Consider the following 24,625-nt stretch of genomic DNA (forward strand, 5'->3'; position numbering starts at 1 on the left):
AACATGGGTGTGCATATATCTGCTTGGATGTCAGCTATGAAGAGACCCACTCTATTTAAAGGTCATTCTTTGTTTGTCAGAGGGGAAGCTGTCACTCAGAAGGTTTACTTCTCCTGGTCAGTCCATGCCTCTGTTGTACTAGGTTGTCTGGTCTTTGGAACATTATCTTTTGGCGTCTAATGCCCACACGTGACAGGGATAGGAACCTCGAGGCACGGGCTTCCGTCCCAGTTCTTTAAGTGTACTTACTGCCTTCTGCCTCAGCGTTCTCCTTGGTGGATTTTCGGGACACCTCCACCTGTACTGATTCCAGAAGTATTTTTTTATGCTCCTACTGGGAAGCCTGTGTTAAGCCCTAGTGCTGGGTTCTGGAGGTACCTACAAACAGGGGCTGTCTTTTCCCTCAAATTACTTCACATCCAAGGTAGGTAGGGCAGTGACAGCAGAGCAATGGAAGTAAACTCTGGGTTCTCTGGAGATACATTACTTCCTGATCCCCAAAACCCAGTGGGGTATGAGCTCTAAGTGGGGGGTGAGCAAAACCATGTGTCAAAGTGTTACTGCACCTCAGGGGACTAAGGCCTGCCTTTAAGCATATTTCACTTCTCCATGCTGCTAGTAAAGTGCACACAGACTAAAGCCAAGTGAGAAGAAGAGTGTTCTGAATTTGAATATGCTTCACTCTTGGCAGCTTGACAACCACGTCTGTCTAATAAGTCCGTTGCCAAGCCCAGGTTAGTCCAGGGATGTGGTGTGATAGGTTACTTGCTGGGAAAAGACCTCTAAGAGGATGTTTCAGGGATAAATCTGTGTCAGAGAACCTGCCTCATAGAGGCATATAAATGGAGAGAGATCTGTCGTGTCAGGAGCTCTGAGAGATCCATGGAGCCACAGTATAGGACTGCGCTTGTTAAAGAAGGAAATGCTGGGCAAGAGACCAGATTGTGAAGGGTCAGGTGCATTTGGGATCTATGGGTGGATATGTATCAATTCAAATTCATCCTGAATGAGTCAGAACGGACTCACAGCTGGCCCTCCATTGGGTTTCCAAGGTGCTGACTCACCTGGGGATGAGGTTGCCCATCTTTCTTTCAAAGAGCCACTGGTGGATTTGAATCACCAGAGAAACACAACATTGGAGTTAGCTGCCTTAAAGTTCTCTTCTATGCCCAGAGAGCCTAAAAGCATGTATATCATGCCACATGGGTCAAGAATGAAGCAGGGCAGTGTGAAAGTGTGGCGAGATCATTGCAGGAGCTAAGCCAAGTATAAATACAGTGTCTGTGGCAACAGCGTAGGCAGGTAGTTCCCTGAGAGCTGAGGGGAAAGAACTGGATCCAAACCCAAACGTGTTGCCAGCAAGTTAGTTGCAACTCATAGTAACCACACAGGACAGATTAGAACTGGCCTGTGGGATTTCCAACACTGGACTCTTTGTGAAAGCAGATGGCCACATGCTTCTGACTGGAGTGACTGGTGGGCTTCTAGTTAGAGCCAAGTGCTTAACCAGGTCTACCACCAGGTCTCCCTATGGGACTAGAAAAATATAATTTAAAGGTAGAATCTACCACATTTAGATAGGCCCTAAAAATCAGTTGTAAATTTAAAGTGAATCCATTCTCCTTTGGATTTTCATGGAAAAAGATGTCATTGTACTACCATTTACATAAAGAGAAATACATCACATATTTATATTCTGGGCCAAAGGGTGAAAAAAGTTTTATGTAATTGCTTATGTGTATTTTGTTAACAAGGCCTTTTTGAGAATGAAGTGGAGTAGTCCTTATTATCCCTACCCCACTTAAAAAAAGTTTTTGTTTTGTTTTGTCGTTAAACTTTTCATTATTTTAAGATTTATAGACTCTAGTCCATTATGGGAAGAATTTGGTTATGAAGAAACTGCCAAACCTCTAGAGAATTTTATACATGTGTTATTTACTATGTGAAATATCATCTGTTTTGCCTTATTATAAAATATAAAAGAAAGTAAGTGTAGCCTCGGGCATTAGCAATCTCATTTATGGGAAGATTGATGTACCTGGTTTGTAACTGAAAAGTGAATGGGTAGAAGAAACATTTTTTTTAAAATTAGGAAATGTAAAGATAGAGGAAAATGCAGAGAACAGTGTCACAGATATTCTTTGTTCTCTACTCTTAAGACTGAACAAATTTTACCATTTTGTTATATTTACTTCATATCTTTTTAAATAATAATCTAGCAATCTGATCTCAGAGTTTAATTATGTATAAGAATATTTAAAATGTATCCAGTATATAATTTTGAACAAATCATTCCAACTGTTAGTTTTCATAAACTATTAGAGGAAAGGAACAAACCTCATTGTCATCAAATCAGAGCCAACTCATAGGACACCGTCCAGAAGGTTTTCAGAGACTGTAACTCACACAGTAGATGATTACCCATCTCTCTTCCGAGGAGCTTCTGGTAAATTTGAACTGCCCGTCTTTAGGTTAGCACCTCTGCTCCCTACCCACTAGGTCACCAGAGCTCCCTTACTGGAGAAAAGTATCCCCTGTTTCTTCTCTTCATTACCCATAGTGTTTTCCTTAAATCCTAAAAAAGGCTTTCATTCTCTTAGCTTTGTAGCGCAGCAATTTCTCAAGTACTGACACAGGACCATATTTGGTAGTTAGAGAATCAAGCATCTACCACAAAGAAATACCTGAGGAATCAACTGAAATAATACAAGCAAATAATGCCCAGAAGAATCCTGAGTGTATCGTAAAAGCCCAGTAAATATCAGCACATTTCAGGAGCTATGTTGACTGTATTGTGTTATTAATCTGGATTATAACCTTCTGACATCCCCAGTATGAATCTCTGTGGTCTGTGAGCCACCGCATCGAATATTGGACCCAAAAGCAGTAAGATTGATGTTGAGATGAACCAAAAGGTTGGTGGGGGGGGCAAGTCTGACCTAATGGGAATTGGTTTTGTGTAATTCGTATTGTTGATGGGGACGGTTCCCCTTTTGTGAATTTTATAAAGGTCAGATATGGCTGTTCCTATGTGGCTCTTTCTCTTTTTACAACCATGAACTTGAATTTTTAAGAATCATGTATACCTCCTCCTCCTCTTAGTAATTTCCCTTTGTGTGGTTAAAGAGTTTATGGAAACAATAGTCTTTCTTATCCCGGCAGTGGACCTGCTATTACCTGGTGTCGTATCCACTGTAGGTCATTTTTTAGAAACTATTTTGGGTACTGATTATTTATTTGAATTTGGAGGATTGTCTGTTATAAAAATAGTGTTTAATTTCATTTTCTGTACAGTATTTTATGTTGATGTTGGGGGGTTTTAAATAAGAAAAAAGTTGACTCCTAAAAAAAGTGATTAGAATCCCTAGGCAGTGAAACAGTTCATGCACTCAGCTGCTGACCAAAAGGTTGGAGGTTCAAGTTTACCAAAGACATCTCAGAAAAAAAGCCTAATGATCTGCTTCCAACTCAGCCACAAAAACCTGTTTGAAGCGCAGTTCTACACTGACACACAGGTTCACCAGGAGCCAAAATCAGCTCAACAGCAACTGGGGGGGGGGGGGGGGGGAAGGCAAAGAAAGAGTGTTCAGATAATATCCGTGACCAGAAGCAAAGAGAAACAAGAAAGCTGTTCTTTTCAAGTTTGTGTCCTCTCTTGGACACAAAGCTTAAGTTGCTCAGCAGCTATTTTGAAATTAAATTCCAGATGCTGTCTCAAACGTTTGCGGATTGAAGAGCTGGTTTCTTTAACTGGGTTTGTGAGAGCCATTCCCTCCTGCCTTCTCCCTAGTGATGAAGCCTCAGTTGTCTGCATCCTGGATGCTGATGGCATTGACCTTGGCTGTGCCTGCTTTATGAGAGAAGGAAGTGATGTGTCCCTAATTGCTGGCTCTGGGGATGAAAAGCACACTTCCTGTTGAAAAAGTACATGCATAGTGGAGACATGACCGGGGACAGGACCAGCAAAGGGTTATGAACTCTGTTCTTACAATCTGTTTCATATTGAAAGCAAAAGCTGCACTGGGCTATGTGATTAGCAGGAAGAACTAGAACACTCACCTGATTAAAAGACCCCAAGTACACTTGCCAAGTGACTCTCCCCAGGAGGTAAAATGGGTGGGAGAAAAGAGACCATGTGAGTTTCTCAGTTCTGAAAAACATTGAGAAAGTAGATGTTAAAATGTGCCTCAGGCAGTTTGTGCAACAATACCTCAGGGAAATTCAGGTTTGTGAATTGATTACCCAACTGCTTAACATGTTGTTTAATTGTGGACTCACTTTTATTCCAGCTTTATTTTCTAAACTCTGTCTTTTCCAGATGTTTGAGACCAGTTTTACAGGCACTGAATACATTAGGGGAGGGGGAAAAAAAATCTTCCCAGAACAGTTATATTATCAAACTCACTGGCCCTCACAAATAGTACATTTAGGATGCAGATGTATTGAGTTTTTCTGAATTATGGGTAGTCTGTGAGCTTTAGAAATAGTTTCAATCTCCTTGCTTATCAGAATCCATAACTTTAAAAATTAAGACAGTTGGTTCTTGAATAGAATTCAAGCTAGATGGTTCTTGGTAATATCTTGAACAGAGACTGTTTAATTTTGAAATACAACTGTCATTGATAACATACTACAAAGTAAATTGTAAGGCCAGAGGGCTTCAGTCACTACCACGGTGAAAGAAATAATACCAGCCAAATTCAAACTCTTTCAGCAAATGATTAAGGAAGGAATATTTGCCAGGCTTTGATGGTTCAGTGTAGGGGTAGTTGCGTTTCTGACCTAAAAGGCCACGCCTCTGGTGGTTTGAATCACCCAGGCGGCTCCTGAGGAGAAAGATGGGCAATCTTCTCCTGCGCCACTGACAGCCGTGGAGGGCCAGTGGAGAGTGAGCCAGGAGTCACTTCCACAACTGGACAGCGATGACATCATCATGATGGTGATTAATTTTATGAATCCATAATTGACTCAGTGCCAAAATTATTACAAAAGGAAAGTGAAACCAACCGTTCCTTATGAACATAGAATGAAAAATTCTTTACAAAATATTAACAAATTAGACTTTCTGACTAGTCAGAGTTTCTTATAGGAATGCAGAAATAATTGAACTTTAGAAAATCACTGTGACTAATCATATTTATTCATTTCAAAAGGAAAACTATAAATTCATCTCAATAGATGCAGAAAAACATTTGACAAAATTCAACCATAATATAAATTCTTAGCAAACAAGACAGACCAAACCAAATTAAAAAACTCCACAAATAAAAGACAATTTAATCTGAGAAGAAACATCTGTGAGGAACCTACAGCTAACACGCTTCATTGTAGAAATACTTAAAAGCTTACTGCCTTTTGCTTGGCTCCACAGTCAGTACTCTCATCACCAGCAGCCAGGAAATTAAAAGACTTATTACGATGGGACAGTCTGCTATTAGGGACCTCTCCAAAGTACTGGAGAGCAATGGTGTCACTCTGGAGACTAAGGTACATTCTGATACAGGCCATGTGGTCTTTGTAGTCACTAGTTATGCATAAGAGAGCTGGAAAATTACTAGGGAGGATAGAAGGAGAATTGATGCCTTTGAGCTGTGTACTGGAGAAGAGTATTGAGTGTACCATGGACTGCTAAGAAAACAGATTCATCCTGGAGAGGGTTAAACCAGGCGGCTCCTTGGAGGCAAGAATTCTGAGGCTCCGTCTAACATACTTTGGACATGTTGTAAGGAGAGACCGCTCCTTGGAGAGGGACATCATGCTTGGGAGGGTGGAGGGACGGCACAGGAGGGGAAGGCCCTCTATGAGGTGGATTGATTCTCGGGATGGGCGTGTCAGAGGCAGTGGGATTAGCACAGGATAGAGCAGGGTTTAGGGCTGTTGTACATAGGGTCGCTATGAGTTGCAAGCAACTTGATGGCAGATAACAAGAACAACAATTTGAATGAAAGCTTACAAAGCAGATTGGTTAGTCCTTCAATCATTCATACACATTGCATTTTACAACACTAACGAACTGCCTCACGACACCTCATGAATGGCAGAGAGGAACGGTGCTCCCCAGAGTTTGCAATGGCTGATCTTTTGTAACTAGGTCCCCTCACCTTGCTTCTGTGGCACCTCTGGGTGGCCTCCAGTCACCAGTGTGACAGCTAGCCGCCAAGCATGTAGGCATTTATGAAATTCTAAGGCATAAACTTAATACAGTATATGCAAGACCAGTGTACGAAATATTTCAAACACATTACTGAGACAGATGGAGGAAGAATTAAATAATTGGGCAGATACACATGTTCATAGATGAGAAGATTTAAAAATTAAGATGTCCCTTCTCTCCCAATTGATTTTTAGTCATGCCAGTTATAACCCTAGTAAACATTTTCTTCTTTTTTAAAATAGAAATTAATAAGCTGGTGTTAAATTTATATGAAAATACCACTGTGCCAACAAGGCACCTCAAACTTATTATAAACAAAACCAAATCCACTGTTCCTGAGTTCGTTCTAACTCATAGTGACCTTCCATCCGTTTCGGAGGCTGAAAATCTTAACAGAAACCACCTACACATTTTTCCTCCTCAGAATTGCTGGCAGCTTTGAACTGCGAGAGGTGCACAACATTTTATATTAGCAGCATAGCTTTCTACAGACTAAGCCAAGAGCAAGGATGTCAGTTTAGAGACTAAGGTGTGCCTGATTCAGACTACAGTCTTCTCAGTTGCTTGCTATGCATCACAGAGCTGGACAGTGACTGAAGATGACAGAAGAAGAATTGATGCCTTTGAGTTGTGATGCTGGAAAATAGTATTGAACATACCATGGACTATCAAGAGAACTAACAGATCTGTCCTGGAGAGGGGGAAACTAGGTTGCTCCTTTGAGGTAAGAGTTTTGAAACTCCATCTTACATACTTCAGGTATGTTGCTAGGAGGGACCAGTCCTTGAAGAAGGATCTCATGCTTGGAAGGGTAGAGGATCAGTGCAGGAGAGAAGACCCTGGACGAGATTGACATAGTGACTGTGTCAATGGCTGTAGTTGTGTCAGAGACAGTGCAACATAACAGCAAAACCACAATTAAGATAGTATCATATTGATAGAAAGGTATTTCCAGGTCTGTGCAGAGAATCCAGTAGACCCATGTTTACATGATCTATTAATATTGTGATAAAGCTATTACAACAATTTAGTGATAGCTGGAGAAAAGATTGAAGCTCTCAACAACTTCATTTCACTTGGATGCACAATCAGTACACCTGGTACCAACGCTCAGGAAATCAGGAGACATATTACACTGGGAAAGTCTGTACTCATGGACGTCTCCAAACTACTGAGGAGAATGATGTTAGTTTGAGGACTGAGGTGCACCTGATTTAGACCATGGTTGTTTCAATCACTTGCTGTGCTGTTGAGAACTGGACAGTGAATAAGGATGTTGATGTTGTTGTTGTCATGTGCTGTCAAGTGCCCTGTAATTCATAGCGACTCTGTGCACGATAGTTCTGAACCCTGCCCTATACTGAACCACTGTCTCTAACACACCTAACCCCGTTGCCTCCGTTATGTGTCAGTCCATGTCATGTGGGGTCTTCTCCTGACCAGGAGAGGAATAAGGATGACAAAAGAAAAAATGCTGCCTTTGAGTGGTGGTGTTGGAGATGAGCGAATGAAGATCTCATGGACTGCCAAAAGAACAAACCAGCATGTCGTGGAAGAGGTGTACCCAGAGTGCTCCTTGAAAGCAAGGATGGTGAAGCTTTGTCTCACATGCTTTGGGCCTGTTACTAGGAGAGGCTGTTTACTGCAGAAGGACATCATGCTTGGAAATAAGAGGAGTGAAGACGAAGACTCTTAACCAGCTACAAGGTACACCGACACAGTGACTGCAGCAATGTGCTTAAGTGTGTCAGATTGTGAAGCTGAGACAGGATAGAGCAGGGTTCAGGTCTATAGTTTACAGGGTGGCTGCTATACATCGTACTCAACAGCACCGAACAGCGGCTACAACAGACCACGAGAGTAGGCAAAGATTTCTTGGAACACAGAAATCATTATCATTTAAAGAAAAAAAAATATTGACTGGATTTCTTTAAAATGCAGTTTTTTTGAAAGACACCATTAAGAAAAGAAGATAGGCCACAGCTGGGCAGAGAGAGTTCTCATGACATATATTTAATAAAACACAATGTAGCTCACACATGTGAAAAACTATTTTAGCACAATAAAATAGCTTCTTTTACAAATAAACGAAAGGAAAGATTGACCACAGGGAGGAAGCAGGAAGAATTCGGTTACAATATGGGTATTGTAATTGATGTCGTAAAACAAATTGTGTACGAGGAGTTAAATATAAAACCACTGTGCTCCACAAACTTCCACTGAAATCACAATCTAAATGAGCATCAGACCTAAATAAAGTTGATTTTTAAAAAAATATTCAATAAACTTACAAAAGCACATTGTCAGTATCATTGACCACTGGGAAAAGAAAACTGAGAAAACATCACTAATACCCACAAGAATGGTTAAAATAAAAAAGACAGATGACATAATAAAGTGTAGGAAATGAACTCATCCACCAGGCTGGTAGAAGCATTTTGAGACCCCCAGTAGTCCACTCCTAAATATTTTCTCAAGAGTTGTGAAGACATATGTCCATGCAAAAACTTGCAAAAGAATGTTCAGAGCACTTTTTAAAATACCATTTTCCCCCCAAATAATTCAGCATCTCTCAGTAAGTAGGTGATCAAAACATGGTCTATGTATAGAGCAGAAATTGTGCTCAGCTATTCAGAAGAAAAGACCACAGATGCAAATGAATGGATACATCTCAGAGAAATTAGGTTGAGCAAAAGATGAGTCTATGTCAATGAATCTTGGAAATAAAGCAAAACTAAGCCTCAGTTCCAGTCACCTTCTGTGCATCTGAGAACTGGACAGTGACTAAGTGTGACAGGCGCAGAATCGATGCCTTTGAGCTGTGGTGTTGGAGAAGAGTGCTGAAGAGCATGTGGACTGCCTAAAGAACAGACTGTTGCACTTTCTTGGAGAAATTGCAGCCAAAGTGTTCCTTGGAGGCAAAGAGAATGAAGCACCATCCCACGTATTTTGGAGAGGCCATTCCTTGAAAAGAAACATCTGTTAGAAAGGAGGAAAATCAGCGAAGGAGAGGAAGACCCTCAATGAGATGGATTGGCAGAGTGTCTGTGGCAGCAGACTCAAAGGTGTCAAAGATGGTAAGGGTGGGGCAGGAAAGGGCAGAGTTCAGAGCTGTTGTTTGTAGGGTTGCTATGAGTCATACTTGACCTGACACACTTGACAACAGCAACAAACTATGGTGGTAGCAGACCAGTGGTTACTGAGACCTGAATAGGGTGGGTAAGAATTGGTGGCAAAAGGGCCCAAGCAAATTTTATAGATTGATGGTTTCATGCTGTACCAAACTCACTGTGTGGTACACTCAAAATGTGCCCATAATTATATGAAAATCATGCCTAAGTCAAGTTGATTTTTCAACAGTAGGTAGAAGCTAAGCCTCTGAATACCTGTCACAATATTCCTTTTTCTGCTCCCCTTTCCCCACCTCATGACATTGGCTCTTCTCTCTCCACACTTGCCATCTCCCATGGAATCAAAAGGTTGAATGTCAAAGGGAAAGTCAGCATGACTGAAGGTGTTGAGTTGTTGAGTCTGGTTGACCAGGAGGATGATCCGGGATACAGGTGAACAGATTGCTTTTGCTTTGGTGGTATGAATAGTGTGTTACATGTTACCTTACTAACTGAACGTCAGTGGTTCAAATCTACTAGCCATTTAAAGACAAAAAAATAGACAACCTCCTCTTGTAAATATTTACATTCTCAGAAACTCAATAGAGGCTTGCTGTGCATCAGAACCAACTCAACAGTGGTGGGTTTGGGTTCTGGAACTTCAGCTCAAGGCTTTGCACTTTCTGGGTGAGTTTGTTTAGCCAGGGTGAAACATGATGAGTTCTCCCCAGAAGAAGATGTAGTTGGCTCTATAGAAGGAGGAAGGAGAGACCAGAAAAACATTAGTGAAGCCCTCAGAGATGGAAGAAAGCTGAGAGAAAGTGGTTTAACAAATGCCAGGGCAGCAGGGTGCGCCCACCTGAAGTACAGGGTGACATCTTGAGGAGAGGAAGCAGGAGTGGCATCCATTTCCGAAATAGCTTGCCTCCGGAAACCCTATGAACTTGGAGAAATGATGAAAATTATACAAGTGTTCAGGTCTTTCATTCATAGGGTCGCTGCGAGTTTAGCCTACAATGTAATGGCATCTAACAACAGCAGCAGCATAGATGAATTGGACTTGTCAAAACAAACATCAGGTCCATGGCTTTGAAGTCTCCTTAGTGGGTATCCCAGAGCGGCCAGTGGCTAACTCAGTGACTTTGGACCATGTCCTTAACACCACTCCAGCCCAGTTCTTTGGATATTCAGGTGAATTGTGATTTCCACCACTAACCCTTGTGAGATTGAAATGATGGCAGGCTTGCCTCTCCAAATTCTCAAATAGCTGACATGCCTATTTCAAATGCCACTCCTTTTTCTTACTTTGTAGTGGCATGTGCTAAGGGTCTGGGTGCAAGTATTCAGTCCCTTCTGCATATTACTTTATTATTGCCCCCGGTATACCCACCCCCTTAGATCACTTGGTGGTGCTCAGGCATTTTAACAGACAGTAGGAAACAGTCTTTGGACCACGGCCAGCACTCTGAAGCAAGGCAAGTGAGAAAGGCATTATCCCTTCCCTGCAGCATCACCTGGGCTGAGTGTGCATTTGGCTGTAAGATTCCCAGTGGTCCTGAGAACAGGAGGAGGGAAGAGGCAGGAAGATGCTACAGAAAGAAAATTCCCCATGAATGAGCAATGTAACCAAGGGAAGACTGGTCCGATGGTGTAGCGTGGAAAGTGGATTGTGTGGTACAAAAGTTTAAGAGGTGAAACTGGTGTTCCTGCAAAGGTCATAGGTTGACCCTGTTACAAATCTAAGCCCCTACTCTTCCCTCCCAAAAAAGTGTCTTCTAATTTATTCCAACTCATAGTGACCTGATAGGACAGAGTAGAACTGCCCCAAAGATTGTCTAAGGTGATAATCTTTATGGGAAACAGACTGCTACATCTTTTTCCCAAAGAATAGATTTTTTGGTTAACAGTGGAGCACTTAATCATTGGATCAACTCTGTCATAAATCTTAACTTCCTGAAAAATTTCTATGATTCTGTTGTAGTTCATGAACAGATACATGTACCATGCCTTGCTCTGCCCTGGATGTGCTTACCAAGTTGTGCCAAGAAATCTGGAGGACAATTACCCAGCCAACTGACTGGAAGAGATTCATATTTGTTCACATTCCAAAAAAGGGTGACCTGACAAGAGTGTGGATATTATCGAACAATATCACTGATATCACACACAAACAAAATCCTGCTGAAGATTAGCCAAAAATGGCCAGAACAATTCATTGATGGAGAACTATCAGAAATACAGGCCAGGTTTAGAAGATAATGGTGCCAGAGGCATTATTGCCAACATCAAATGTATCTTGGCAGAAAGCAAAGAGTACCAAAGGAATATTTATCTGTGTTTCATTGACTATGCAAAGGCTTTTGACTGTGTGGATCACAACAAATTGTGGCTAACCTTGGGAAGAATGGGAATCCCAGAACACTTGATTGTGTTTATACAACACCTATACTTGGACCAGGAAGCAGTCCTCATAACAGAGCAAGGAAACACTGCATAGTTCAAAATCAGTAAAGGAGTAGTACATCAAGAATGCATCTTGTCTCCATACCTTTTCAATTCATATGCAGAACAGATGATTCAGGAGGCTGGGATTTATGAGGAAGAATGTGGCATCAAGATTGGAGGAAGACTCATCAACAACCTACGTTATACAGATGACATAACCTTGTTCACAAAACTAAGGAGAACCTGAAGCATTTGCTGCAGAAGGTCAAGGACTGTAATCTTCAATATTGATGGAAGGTGAACATCAAGAAGAAAGATTTTCACCACTGGGCCGATTGGAAACACCATGATAGATAGAGAAAAGATTGATGTTGTTAACAATTTCATCTTGCTCGGCTCCACAATCAGCAATCAAAAGACAAGTTACCCTGGGGAAGGATGCTGTCAGGGACCTCTCCAAAGTGCTGAAGCAACGATGTCAGTTTGGAGACTAAGGTATGCCTGATTCAGGCCATGGCCTTTGCAATTACTTGCTGTGCATCAGAGAGCAGGACAGAAAAGATGACAGAAGAATTGATGCTTTTGAGGTGTGGTGCTGAAGAAGTCTTGAACATACCATGGACTGCCAAGAGAACAAACAGGTTTGTCCTGGAGAGGATGAAACCAGGCTGCTCTGTGGAGGCAAGGAGTTTGAAGCTCCATCTCACATACTTTGGGCATTTGGCTAGGAGGGATTAGTCCTTGGAAAAGAACATTATGCTTGGAAAGGTGAAAGGACAGTGCAGGAAAAGAAGACCCTGGACGAGACAGATTGACACAGTTACTGGTGGGTGTAGGTGTGTTGGAGACAGTGAGACTGGCTCAGGATAGAGCGGGGCTCAGAGCTGTTATACATAGGGTTGCTAGTAGTATTTGATAGCACATAAAAACAACAGCAGCAATTCTTCCCCTGCCTCCCGGCCACCCTAAATGTACATTAGGTTTCTATTTTCTTTTTTGGGATTTCCACTTCATTTTAGGAAAAAAACCTTTTCTAAAAAATATGGCGATAAGTTTAAAATTCTTCTAAAAATTTAAGGTTGACTATCCTGTTCTTTTATGGACTCTTGGGGGAAAAATTACATTGTCCATTGTTTGTATAAATGTGATTTCTTTTATTTTCCATCTCATTTAATGGTTAGATAAACTTTGTAGTACCTAAAATCTGTTTTCTTTTTTTTATGCTTTTATCCCTTTTAGGATCATCTCAGGTTTATAAATGGAGGCCTACAACAATATTAATTCTTTTTAAATGATCCATTGCATTTATATGTGGTATATTTCTATGTGCAATAAAGTTATTTACTGTGTGATCCAGCAGGCTGAATCTGATTTTGAGGTTTGTTTGTTTGTTTGTTTGTTTGTTTGTTTGTTTTCTTTTCATTTAATCCAGAAATAGACAGCAAAAAATATTACAAGTACAGCAAAGAGAAGACACTGAAGTGGCTGGAAAAAAAGGTAAAACCCCTCACTAAAGCCCTCGTGAAGGTGCTGTGCTGGTGAGGCCCCAAGTTCCCTCAGCCACATGTGGTCTTGACATCATGTCTTACAATAGAGGGTCTACTTCTAGTAGAAGTGTCTACTTCTAGGTCCTGAACTACTTCTCCCCGAATTTGGATGGATGGATGGATGGATGGATGGATGGATGGATGGATATTCAAGAAAGCCATAGATTTCTAAAGTTTATCGAGAAATACCCTGACTTTCCCCTGTTGGTTACTTGGTAGGTGAATCAGACGATGGCAGCTTTGAAAGCCAATAAAGTCACTGTCGGAGCCCGGGTACAGTCCAGCATGTATTTCTCAGGGAACCAGTTCTCCAACGACACAGAAGGTGAGCAGGTCGCTTTTTCAGGAACCGTTTTCACCAGGAGGAAGCGGCTTCTGCGGGGAGGCATCCCTGCAGCTATGAGAGCCCTGGCCTCACAGAAGCCTCACGTTCCTGTGAGCACATTGCCATTAGATCTTTGGGAAGTGTGTCTTCTACTTCAGATTCTTGCACTGTTTGTAGCAGAGTGTGCTCCGCCACTCATCAGACTCTAAGGTTGCATCCAGCATATTCTCCTTTTATATTAATTGTAAGAATACTCCCTGCCTAATCTCACCAAAGGGAACTCTGGTGGTCTAGTGGCAAGAGGCTATGTTGCAATCCCAAAGTCACACTGTTGGGGAAATGATACAGCCCTGATACACACCTTTCTTGATTTTAAACCATGCAGTGCTTCCTTGTTCTGTTTGAACAATACCTTTTTAATCTGGGTATAGATTCCATATAAGCCTACTTAAGTGTTGTGGAATCCAGTTCCTCTCAAGATTTTCCATAGTTTGTTATGATCCACATAGTCAAATGCCTTTGCATATTTACTAAAGCACAGATAGACATTCTTCTGGTATCCTCTGCTTTCATCCAAGATCCATCTGACATCAGCAGTGATATCCCTGGTGCCATGGCCTCTTCTAAGCCCAGATTGAACTTCTGTCACTGTCCATGTATTGTTCTAGCTATTTTTGGATAATCTTTAGCAGTAAGTTACTTGCAAATGCTATTGTTTGATCACTTCCACTTTTTTTTTTAATCACCATTTTTTGGAATTGGAAACAAATTTGGATCTCTTCCAGTCAGTTCACCCGATAGCTGTCTTCTAAATTTCCTTGCACAGATTGGAGAGCACATACAGGACTGCATCTGTTAGTTGAAACATGTCAATTGGTATCCCATCGATGCCTGGGGCCTTATTTTTTGCCAATGCCTTCAGTGTAGCTGTAACTTCTTCCCTCATCACCATTAGCTCTTGATTATATTCTAATTCCTGAAATGGAAGGTCATGTATGTGTCTCCTCCTACTCCCTGACAAAAATGAGAGAGAAAGATTTGGTTTGATTAATTGATTCAAAGCCAGAAGAGCTTCTGCCCCATCCATCGAAGATCTTAATGGCATCATACAGATATTTGTAGTCAAGTATACATATTGAGTACATCCATGGCTGCATCTATTAGTTGAAACATGTCAATTGGTATCCCATCAATTCCTGGGACTTAATTTTTGGCCAAATTTTTTTTAAATTGAGATTTTAATGAAAGTTTATAGAGAATTTAGATTTCCATTCATTCCTTGTTGCACATTTTCCTCTCTGTCCACCCAAACCCCCAGTTCGCTTTTCTCCTTAGAAAAAAATTCTTAAACTGGATGTGCTTAATATGTATGTTTTTGTTGACTGCTGTCAAGTCAAGCACAACTCAAAGCGACCTTATAAAGCATGTCTGTAGGATGTTACTAACATTTTCACCTGGTAGGCAGTTGTCTCTCTGAAGACTAAGGTCTGCCTGATACAGGCCATGGTTTTTGCAATCACTTGTTGTGCATCAGAGAGTTGGACAATGACTAGGGAGGATAGAAGGAGAATTGATACCTTTGAGCTGTGGTGCTGGAGAAGAGTGTTGAATGTACCATGGACTGCCAAGAAAACAGATTCATCGTAGAGAGGATTAAACCAGGCTGCTCCTTGGAGGCAAGGATTCTGGGGCTTCGTCTGACATACTTTGGACATGCTGTAAGGAGAGACAGGTCTTTGGAGAGGGACATTATGCTGGGTAGAGTGGAGGGACAGCGCAGGAGGGGAAGACCCTCTATGAGGTGGATTGATTCAGTGACTGGGGTAATCGGGATGGGTGTGTCAAAGGCAATGAGATTGGCACAGGATAGAGCAGGGTTTAGAGCTGTTGTACATAGGGTCGCTATGAGTCGCAAACAACTCGACGGCACATAACAACAACAAAAACAGGCAGAAATTATTCTGATTTTCAGCACCACATCATTGTTAAACTTCTCTGGATATAAACTCCAGAGCATCCAGCCTTGATCATTAAAAGTTATAAACTGTGTGACAGATGATAACCGAGGTGGTCTTATTTCAGTAGCATCCACTTTCTAAACAACGTGCCTCCAGAAACTCAAAGAACTTTGATAAATGTCGATAGTTATAGAAAGGCTTCAGGCCTTTTGTTCATAGGGTCACTATGAGTCATGCTCAACTCAAAGGCAATCAACAACAGCCTTTTAGTTACTGCACACGGCTGGCTACCACTAAGCTGTGATAGTGGACGATACTTAATACATTTGATGACGGAGTAAGAGGGATGAGGCCAGTCAGTCAAACCTTCGCTCTCTCACTCATTGCTCTTGGTGAATAGCTGACTCCTCGCTGACCTTCCATTGAATTTCCAAGGCTGTAAATCACATAAGAGGAGACTGCCCGTCTTTCTTCAAAGGAGCCACTGGTAAATTCAAACCACGGTTATTGATTTATATTTTCCCTTAAGTTTGAGAAAGGACTTTACCAGCTAATGAGACAGAGCCTCTCATTTTAAAAATGAAAAACTATGGCTTTCAGAGCACATCTAGCCAGTCACTATCCTAGCTCGTAAGGCAGATCTTCTGTCCCCAGACCCAGCGCGTCCATCAGTATTTTGAAGAGAAGGGGCTGGTCTGGGCCCTAAATGTATACATGTTAGTATCCCAGCCAGAAAGCAAGCTTTGCCCTCTTCCTTTCCATTTCTACATCATAAGTTTGGTATCGTACCCAAAGAAGCAAATGAGTGCTGTGTCAACGTTCTGCAAATCATTCGCTTTGCTCGTGACCCACTGGATAATTCCTAGTCCAGAACCATGATGCCTCTGATTCTAGGTTGACAGTGAAGTGACAAAGTCTTATTAAAGTCTTCTTAGGTTAAGTGGGACAGTCATTTTCTCACCATTCCTGGGCCAAACCATTACCTGAGCTTGAAGCAGAGTAGAAAAGACAAAAGGAAGATAATGAGAGCCCAGCAACTGACCGGCCATCTGCTTTGGCAGTTTATGTCCCTGTGTGATTATTCCATTTTTAATTAAGTTTTATTTCCTCTCATATTCCACATAAAATTAAGAGCAAAGCTTTAAAACAGATTTTGTTGTCCTATCTGCCCATAATTGGTGCAAGAACTTGTATTTTCATACTGAAGTTTTTGCCAAGTTTCTTCATCTGACATATTTTGGACATGTTGCAAGGAGGGACCGACCAGTCCTTGGAGAGGGATAGCATGCTTGGGAGGGTGGAGGGACAGTGCAGGAGAGGAATACCCTTGATGAGAGGAATTGATTCAGTGACTGAGGTGATTGACATGAGTGTGTCAGAGACAGTGAGATTGGCACAGGATAGAGCAGGGCTTAAGGCTGTTGTACGTAGGCTTGCCGTGAGTTGCAGGCAACTCGAAGCACATAACAGTAACAACAATTGTTGAATCCATTTGCTTTCAAATTAATATTCTGTTGAATTAGAGTTTTTTCTTTCAAAGACTTTTATTGGGTTTTGAGTAGATATATTGTATTCAGCATTCTTAACTGTCAAGTACTTAAATAGAAAAATTATATGTATAGATTATTTGTGATCAGTAAACATCCTAATTTTTTAGATTTATTCTACATTGAAGCACACATAGAAAATATTAGCCTAAGAACCAAAAGGTATATTTTATATTGTTATGATGATGATGATTTTAAAAATATGTTTATATTCAAAGACATGAACTAGAAAACCACCCTTGAATGCTTGTTTTTACTATCATTTAATGGATATCTATTAGATCACACTTCGACTGCCTTATCATATAGCTTCCTACAACTTGGTGTCCCCATTTTACTAATTAAGGAAACAAGCTAAGAGTGTGAGTAAATTTCTAGGCTACAGAGAGCCAGCAGTTGAGCCCACATCAATCTGAATGTAAAACCTCTATAATTGATACTAATTTTTCATTCCTTTCTCCATTCTGTTCCCTCCAGAGGATTATATTCGTTATGCCCATGGTCTAATATCGGATTATATTCCTAAAGAACTAAGTGATGATTTATCTAAATACTTAAAGTAAGTATTTATTGTTCATCTGCAGATTTGTGCTTTTAACAATAAGGTATCTTTATGGATTTTCATCTCATTCTTTCTGATTAGAGATTATCCTGAGTTATGCCACATAGGCTATGCTTTGATGGTGATTTTTAATGGACAACACTTGACTGCAAGAAAGGGCAGAATTTCAATCTGTTGTTCTTATGATCACTATGACCTGTAGTTGACTCAATAGCACCTAACAACAACGACATAATTGTTGATTGTAATTAATGTTTGGATTAATTAAAGTTTTAATCCAAAATTGCATACCGATTGTGTTTGTTGTTGTTTTTGTTATGTGTCATCAAGTTGCCTGCAACTCATAGCAACCCTATATCTGAACTCTGCCCTGTTCTGAGGCAGTCTCATTATCTCTAACACATCTACTCCCGTTGCCGCAATTACTGTGTCAGTCCATCTCATCTGAGGTCTTCCTTTCCTGACCTGTACTTCCACCCTTCCAAGCATGATGTCCTTCTCCAGAGACTGGTGTCTCCTGGCCACATGCCCAAGGTATGATGCGGAGCTTCAAAATCTTTACTTCCAAGAAGCAGCCTGGTTTCAGCCTGGAGCAACCCTCTCCAGAACTAACCTATTTATTTTCTTGGTGGCCCATGGTATGTTTGGTACTCTTCTCCAGAACCACACTCAAACATATCAATTCTTCTTCTGTCATCCCTTGTGAAGATTATGGCCTCAATCAGGGCACACTTTAGTCTCCAGACTGACATCATTTTTCTTTAGCACTTTGAAAAGTTCCTGACAACAGGAATGGAATTATGGATTGATCTGATTTTAGAGAGTCTCTGGGTTATAGAAGCAAATAATTTACTTATTTACTAACTGGAAAGTCGAATATTCAGGTTCACCAAGAAGTGTATTGGGAGAAAGATTTAACAATCCTCTTCTGAAAATCGACCATAAAAAAACCTCTGTGGAGGAGCAAAGCTCTATTCTGACACACATAGACTACCAGGAGTTGAGATCAACTCCCTGGCAGCTGGTGATGGTTTTAGAGAACAATCTAAATGAAGTGTTATCCTCAGTTAGATTTAGCTAATTTGGTTCTCTATTCTCATCTTAAATAGAAAAAGGAATGAGAAAGGAAGAGTTGATGGCATATAAAATATTTTTGAAAAATTGAATTTAAGGATATTGTGTACTATTTTCACTGTCTCTTTAGATGTATCTTTATTCTTGGATCCCAGTGAAGGAATACTATAGAAAATTGAATTGTGTATATGTCCCTGATATGTGTTACCTTGTCTAGACCATGGTGTTTATTACCAGATATGTGGTACCTTGTCTAGACTATGGTGTTTATTACGCGGTAATTTTCCTCCATTTTGTGATCTGATATAATTATACTAAGGGTTGTAAATATAGGTAAAAAATAGGATAAATAATATTCTCCATATTAATAGATGGAGGTCATGATAGATGTAGAAAAGATTGAAACTGGCAATGACTTCATCTTACTTAGATCCACAAGCAGTATACTTGGTACCAGCAGTCTGGAGATCAAGAGACATAATTGGGGAAGTCTGTAATCACAGACCACTCCAAATTGTTGAGCAATGATGTAAGTTTGAGGACTAAAGTACACCTTACTCGGGCCATGGTCCTTTCAGTCACTTGCTGTGCTGCTGAGAGCTGGCCAGTGAATAATGATAACAGAAGAATTAATCCCTTCAACTGTGGTGTCGGAGAAGAGTACTGAGTATCCCAAGGACTGCCAAAGGAACAAACAGATGTCTTGGCATAGGTACAAGAGTACTCCTTAGAGGCAAAGATGATAAAACTTCATCTCGCATACTTTAGGCATGTTGCTAGGAGAAGCTATTCGTTGGAGAGTGACTTCACGCTTAGAAAGTGGAGGGATGGTGAAAGAGAAGACGACTCTCAATCAAGTGGACTGACACAGTAACTGCAGCAATGGGCTCAAATGTGTCAGAGAAGATGAGGACGGCACAGGATAACAGGGTTCAGATCTGTTGTTCAGAGGGTCACTATGAGTCGTACTTGACACAACAGCACCTAACAACAGCAACAACAAAGATGTTGAGGTAAAATTAGAGGCAGTTATGTCAGAAGGCATGATACAATGTACAGGAATAGGTTTTATCTCTTTTTAGGTCCATCTCTTTTTTTTGTTTTTTGAGATAGAGAAGAGACTTAGCAAGTGAGCAGCAGAGCCCGGAGTGGAGCATTTCCCTTGAAACCAGGTTCCCGGTGCTAGAAGCTCCTAGAGTCAGAGGAGGATGGATGCCAAGTGCTCTCTCCCAGAGCTGAGGGAGAAAGAGAGAGAATGCATTCTAAAGGTGCTCTGAATTCAGACTTGAGCCTCCTAAACTGTCAAAGGATACGTTTGCTTGTTAAAGCCACCCTCTTGGGATATTTCTTTTACAGCAGCATTAGGTAGTTAAGACAAACACAGTCTGTGTCCTTGAGGGACTTAACAAGGGCTTAAAGAATGACTGGATTTATGTCTCTTCTTTTAGAAAGATCTTCCTTTAGGCTGAGAAAAAAAAAAGATGAGTTTATTTTCTAGATTTTGCCAACCACTGTTAAGATTTATGTGCATAATGGTTTGAGAAGTTTTCCTGAACTTTGTAAATATTTTGTCTTCTCTGGCATGTCAAGGTACAGTGAGATTTTCAGAGACATTGTTGCTATTTTAGCCAATTTCATAGGACTTTCTCTAAAAAGAAATTTGTAGAAACTGGTTCAAGAGTTAAACAATATCTTGAAACTGATACCTGCTTATCCTATTGTTTACTATTTCCTAGCTGTTTATTTTTTTAAAAGACTAAATGTATTCTCTCAATAGTTTAGATTTTATTTTTTAACTTTTCACAGTAATTTTTACGTTTTGGTTAAGAATTTTGAGGGAATGAGTATTAATTGTCATTGTTACGTACCGTGAAGTTGACTACGACTCATAGTGACTTGATGAGCAAATAAATGAGTCTAAGGTCTATAAAGCTCTTTAATGAAGAAAAAAGTAACGTTGACTTTGTCAACAATTAAAAATAATTTTCATGTCATCTATTGAATATATGCTAGCATTGTCATTTGTGAAGGAAAATAATCCAGTCCCAAAAGGTGAATTAATGTAGGCTAAAGAAAAAGGTAACTACATTTCAACAAATGGATCCTAAAATTTATTTTTTTATTACTTCTATTATCTGAAATTAAGTAGAAAAATGAAAATGTGGGCTTGTAAAGCAATCATTCTCTACTACAGTGATTGTTCGGTAAGATAAATGGAGGTGAAATTCCCCTGACAGCAGAGACTGAGCCTGAAGCTGTCCCAGTCTTTCTGTTTGCTTGTCTTTGTGAAACCATGACTATTTTTCACTTCCTTAGGCTCCCAGAACCTTCAGCTCCATTGCCAAACCCTTCAGCAAAGGTAAGAAGCTGTGACGAAGGTATCTTTAGGGGACTTGGCAAAATATTGCTCTTAGCACACGAGACTGAGCTTGTCATAGTTTAAACCCACTAAATTCGCCTTATGCTGAGTGACACTGTGTAGAATAAGGATTCTACTGGAATATCCATCAATATTTTTTTTTAGATTTTGCAAGAATGATAAGTAAAAGGTATGGAACTCTAACATCCTAAGGGAAAGCGTTAGCAAGTTACTGTTGGTGGGTGCCATTGAGTTAACCATAAATTAAAGGAACTCTGATCAGCAGATGTGCACCTTATCCATCCTCCGCCATCCTCACCATCTTGAATATGCTGGAGCCGCTGCGGCAGGCCCTGTGTCAGGCCCTGTGTCAGTCCATCTGTTGACAGTCTTTTTCTATCCCGGCAACCCTCTGCCTGTCCCAGCCATCTATCTTTTTTTGATAACTGGCCCGCTAGTGTTACCATCTTTGCTTCTAAGGAACATCGTAATTGCACATCCTCATGAAAAGATAGATTTGTGGTTTGGTTTTTTTCTTTTAGCAGTTCATGGTATATTTGCCAACACCACAATTCAAAAGTATCAACTTAACAATATACATGTACAGAGGTAACTCGTGGTTGCTGTGATGCTGAACACTGTGACACTGATGTGTCAAACGTGGTAATGGGTACCCATGGTGGGCAGTGTTTGCTGGAGCTTCCCGACTAAAACAAGCCTGGAAGCAGGAGTGACATCCACTTCCGAAACGGCTTGCCTCCGGAAACTCTATGTATGAGCAATGCTCAGGCCTTTCGTTCATAGGGTCACTATGAGTCGTCTACGACTTGATGGCACCTAACAACAACAACAACAACAAAAATATTATAGATAAGTAATTAAATGCTCATCTTCCTAATTAGTTAAATCACATCATTCACTCAATGTATTTACCAGGGATACTCTCCATATAGATAAAACTCATTTTACTGAATTTAATTGTCACTGGCACACAGAAACACAAAATAAGATTTTTTTTTTAAATTTAGGTTGTTTATTTTTCATTTCAATGAACATCTACAGAGATTTTGGGATTCCATTCATTCATTGTTGCATCCTTCTCCCCGCACAAACCCTCCCCCCTCCCCCCCAATTTGCTCCTCTCCTTGAAAAGCAAAAGAAAAACTCCCTCAACACAAAAAATCCTCTGAGCAAGGATGCACACGTTGTTTTTAGCATATGTTGTTGTTGCTGTTAAGTGCCGTCGAGTCGTAGACGACTCATAGTGACCCTGTAACGAAAGACCTGAACACTTGTATCACTTTCATCATTTCTCCAAGTTCATAGGGTTTCTGGAAGCAAGCTATTTCAGAAGTGGATGTCTTTCCTGCTTCCAAGCTTGTTTTAATCAGGAAGCTCCACCAAACACTGTCCATCATAGATAACCATTATTGCATTTAATATATACACTTATTTTTTGTTGATGATGAAAATATATGTATATATATTTATTTATTTATATATAACTAACATTTCTCTAAGTGGTACAGCACTGGCCTGTCCATTTGCTGTACAGAGGTAACTCGTGGTTGCTGTGAAGCTGAACACTGGGGCACTGATGTGTCAAATGTGATAATGGTTACCCATTGTGGGCAGTGTTTGGTGGAGCTCCCCGATTAAAACAACCTTGGAAGCAGGAGTGGCATCCACTTCCGTAATAGCTTGCCTCTGGAAACCCTATGAACTTGGAGAAATGAAGAAAATTATACAAATGTTCAGGTCTTTTGTTCATAGGGTCACTATGTGTCATCTACAACTCAACAGCACTTATATAAACTGCAGTACTTTATTATAGTATTTTTTTTTCCCATTGGGTGATATGACATAGTCAATAAGAAGATAGGATCCTGGGTCTATACTGATGGGATTCTGATCACATTTTATTTCCCCTGAACTTGAAATAACCAGGGAAGTTTGTATATAATTTGTATCTGTTGTTTGAAAAATGTTTCTTCTTCCGGGCAGTCACATACTGCCACCATAACTTCTCTGCTCTGTGGGCTGCTAGATCTAAAGAACAGAGGGGGTAAAAATAACCTAACAAAGCAATGGCCTTTGAGTTCATTCCAGTTCACAGAGTCACCCCATGTGTCCCTAAGTACAGCTGTGCGCCACAAAGTTTTTAGTAGAAATAGTTGCCAGACTTTTTTTTTCCATTGGGCCATGAGTGAACTTGAACTTCCCACCTTTTTATTAGCTACTGAGTCTGTTAACCATTTGCACCACTGAAAGACTCCAGAGAAGAGCTAAACCTCACCCAGTCTCAGAGTAGAGTGCCATTGGGCCCAGGCCAGGTGTCAGGTGAGCTAGCATCACTTAGAGGCAGGAAGCCATGCTCCCCAGCCTGCAGGAGACCTTGTCTGTTGCTGATGGAGTCATGAGGCCTTGAGATATGTCAGGCTGCTCAACAGCATCCTCTCCCATGTGCTAGCATAGCTACTGAGCCCAGGACTTTTTTTTTTCACCATATTCTGTTTAGAGATGATGTGACCTTTAGAAAGACTCATTACTTTGACTTTTAGAAAAGGATTGGTAAGTTTTTAAAGTACCTCATTGTGAGCTTTGACCCATTTTCATCAAGTGGTCAAAGGAGACCTAGTGTTTATATTCTTGGAAAAGAGCACCAGGAGGAAAATCGGACGCTCTGAGATACAATAAAACCGAAGAAGTCCATGAACCTGGAGGAGGTGGAAACCTGGTAGAGAAAGCAAATGGAAATTTCACCACTAGATGGACATAGAAAAGTGGTGACCATAGCCTGTCAAAAGTGGAAAATGTGAGAAAAAGCAGGCCCAGCAAGGTCATTAGCAGATTCACAAAGTTCTAAGATAATCCATTCTGTGCAAGATCTGGGAGCCTCCTGGACAGCTGTTTGTTGTTAGGTGACATCAAGTCAACTAGAACTTACAGTGACCCTGTGAACAACAGACCTTAACCTTGATTTACTCTCTTCTGTCCTGACATGATCTCATTTGGCAGCCCATGAGATATTCAGTACTCTTCTCCTGATCCAAAGACATCAATAATTCTTCTGTCATCCTTTTTCATAGTCCAACTTTCAGATGAATAGGAAACAGTTGAAAACACCATGGTTTGGATTGGAGGCACCTTGGTCTTTGAACTGCCCTCTTTATTCTTTAGCACTTTGGAGAGTTGTTTGACGGATTACTCTAATGCAGCACGATTCTTGGTTTCTTGGCTGCTGTTACCAGCCCAGAGATGTTGATTTTAAGTCCAGGTAAAATGAAACCAATAACAGCTACAATCTTTTCTCCATCTACCATGATGTTGCCTGTTGGTACAGTAGCATGAATTTTTGTTTTCTTGATGTTGAGATATAATCCACACTGAAGGCTGTAGTCTTTGATCTTCAGCAGCAAGTGCTTCAAGTCCTCTTCATTTTTCTGCATGAAAGATGGTTCATGAGCCCAGGATGGTAGTTAATTTCTAAAGCTAGCATTAAAAACCACACCAGGGGGAAAAAGGAAGGAAGGAAGGAAGGGAG

General features: G+C 40.7%; 1 protein-coding gene across 1 annotated transcript in view; it reads left to right on the forward strand.

The window, feature by feature from the left end:
- Positions 1–24,625, forward strand: part of RNASEH2B (ribonuclease H2, subunit B) — a 47,295-nt gene that overhangs the window by 17,041 nt on the left and 5,629 nt on the right. The window contains exons 5-8 of the mRNA XM_006879602.1: positions 13,142–13,206; positions 13,476–13,581; positions 17,564–17,645; positions 21,039–21,081. Of these exons, the coding sequence (XP_006879664.1) occupies positions 13,142–13,206; positions 13,476–13,581; positions 17,564–17,645; positions 21,039–21,081 (296 nt within the window). The remainder of the gene's footprint in view (positions 1–13,141; positions 13,207–13,475; positions 13,582–17,563; positions 17,646–21,038; positions 21,082–24,625) is intronic.

The sequence above is a fragment of the Elephantulus edwardii genome, unplaced genomic scaffold (genome assembly GCF_000299155.1).
Source record: "Elephantulus edwardii isolate Elephantulus edwardi_28Jun2011 unplaced genomic scaffold, EleEdw1.0 scaffold00004, whole genome shotgun sequence".
Classification (NCBI taxonomy): domain Eukaryota; kingdom Metazoa; phylum Chordata; class Mammalia; order Macroscelidea; family Macroscelididae; genus Elephantulus; species Elephantulus edwardii.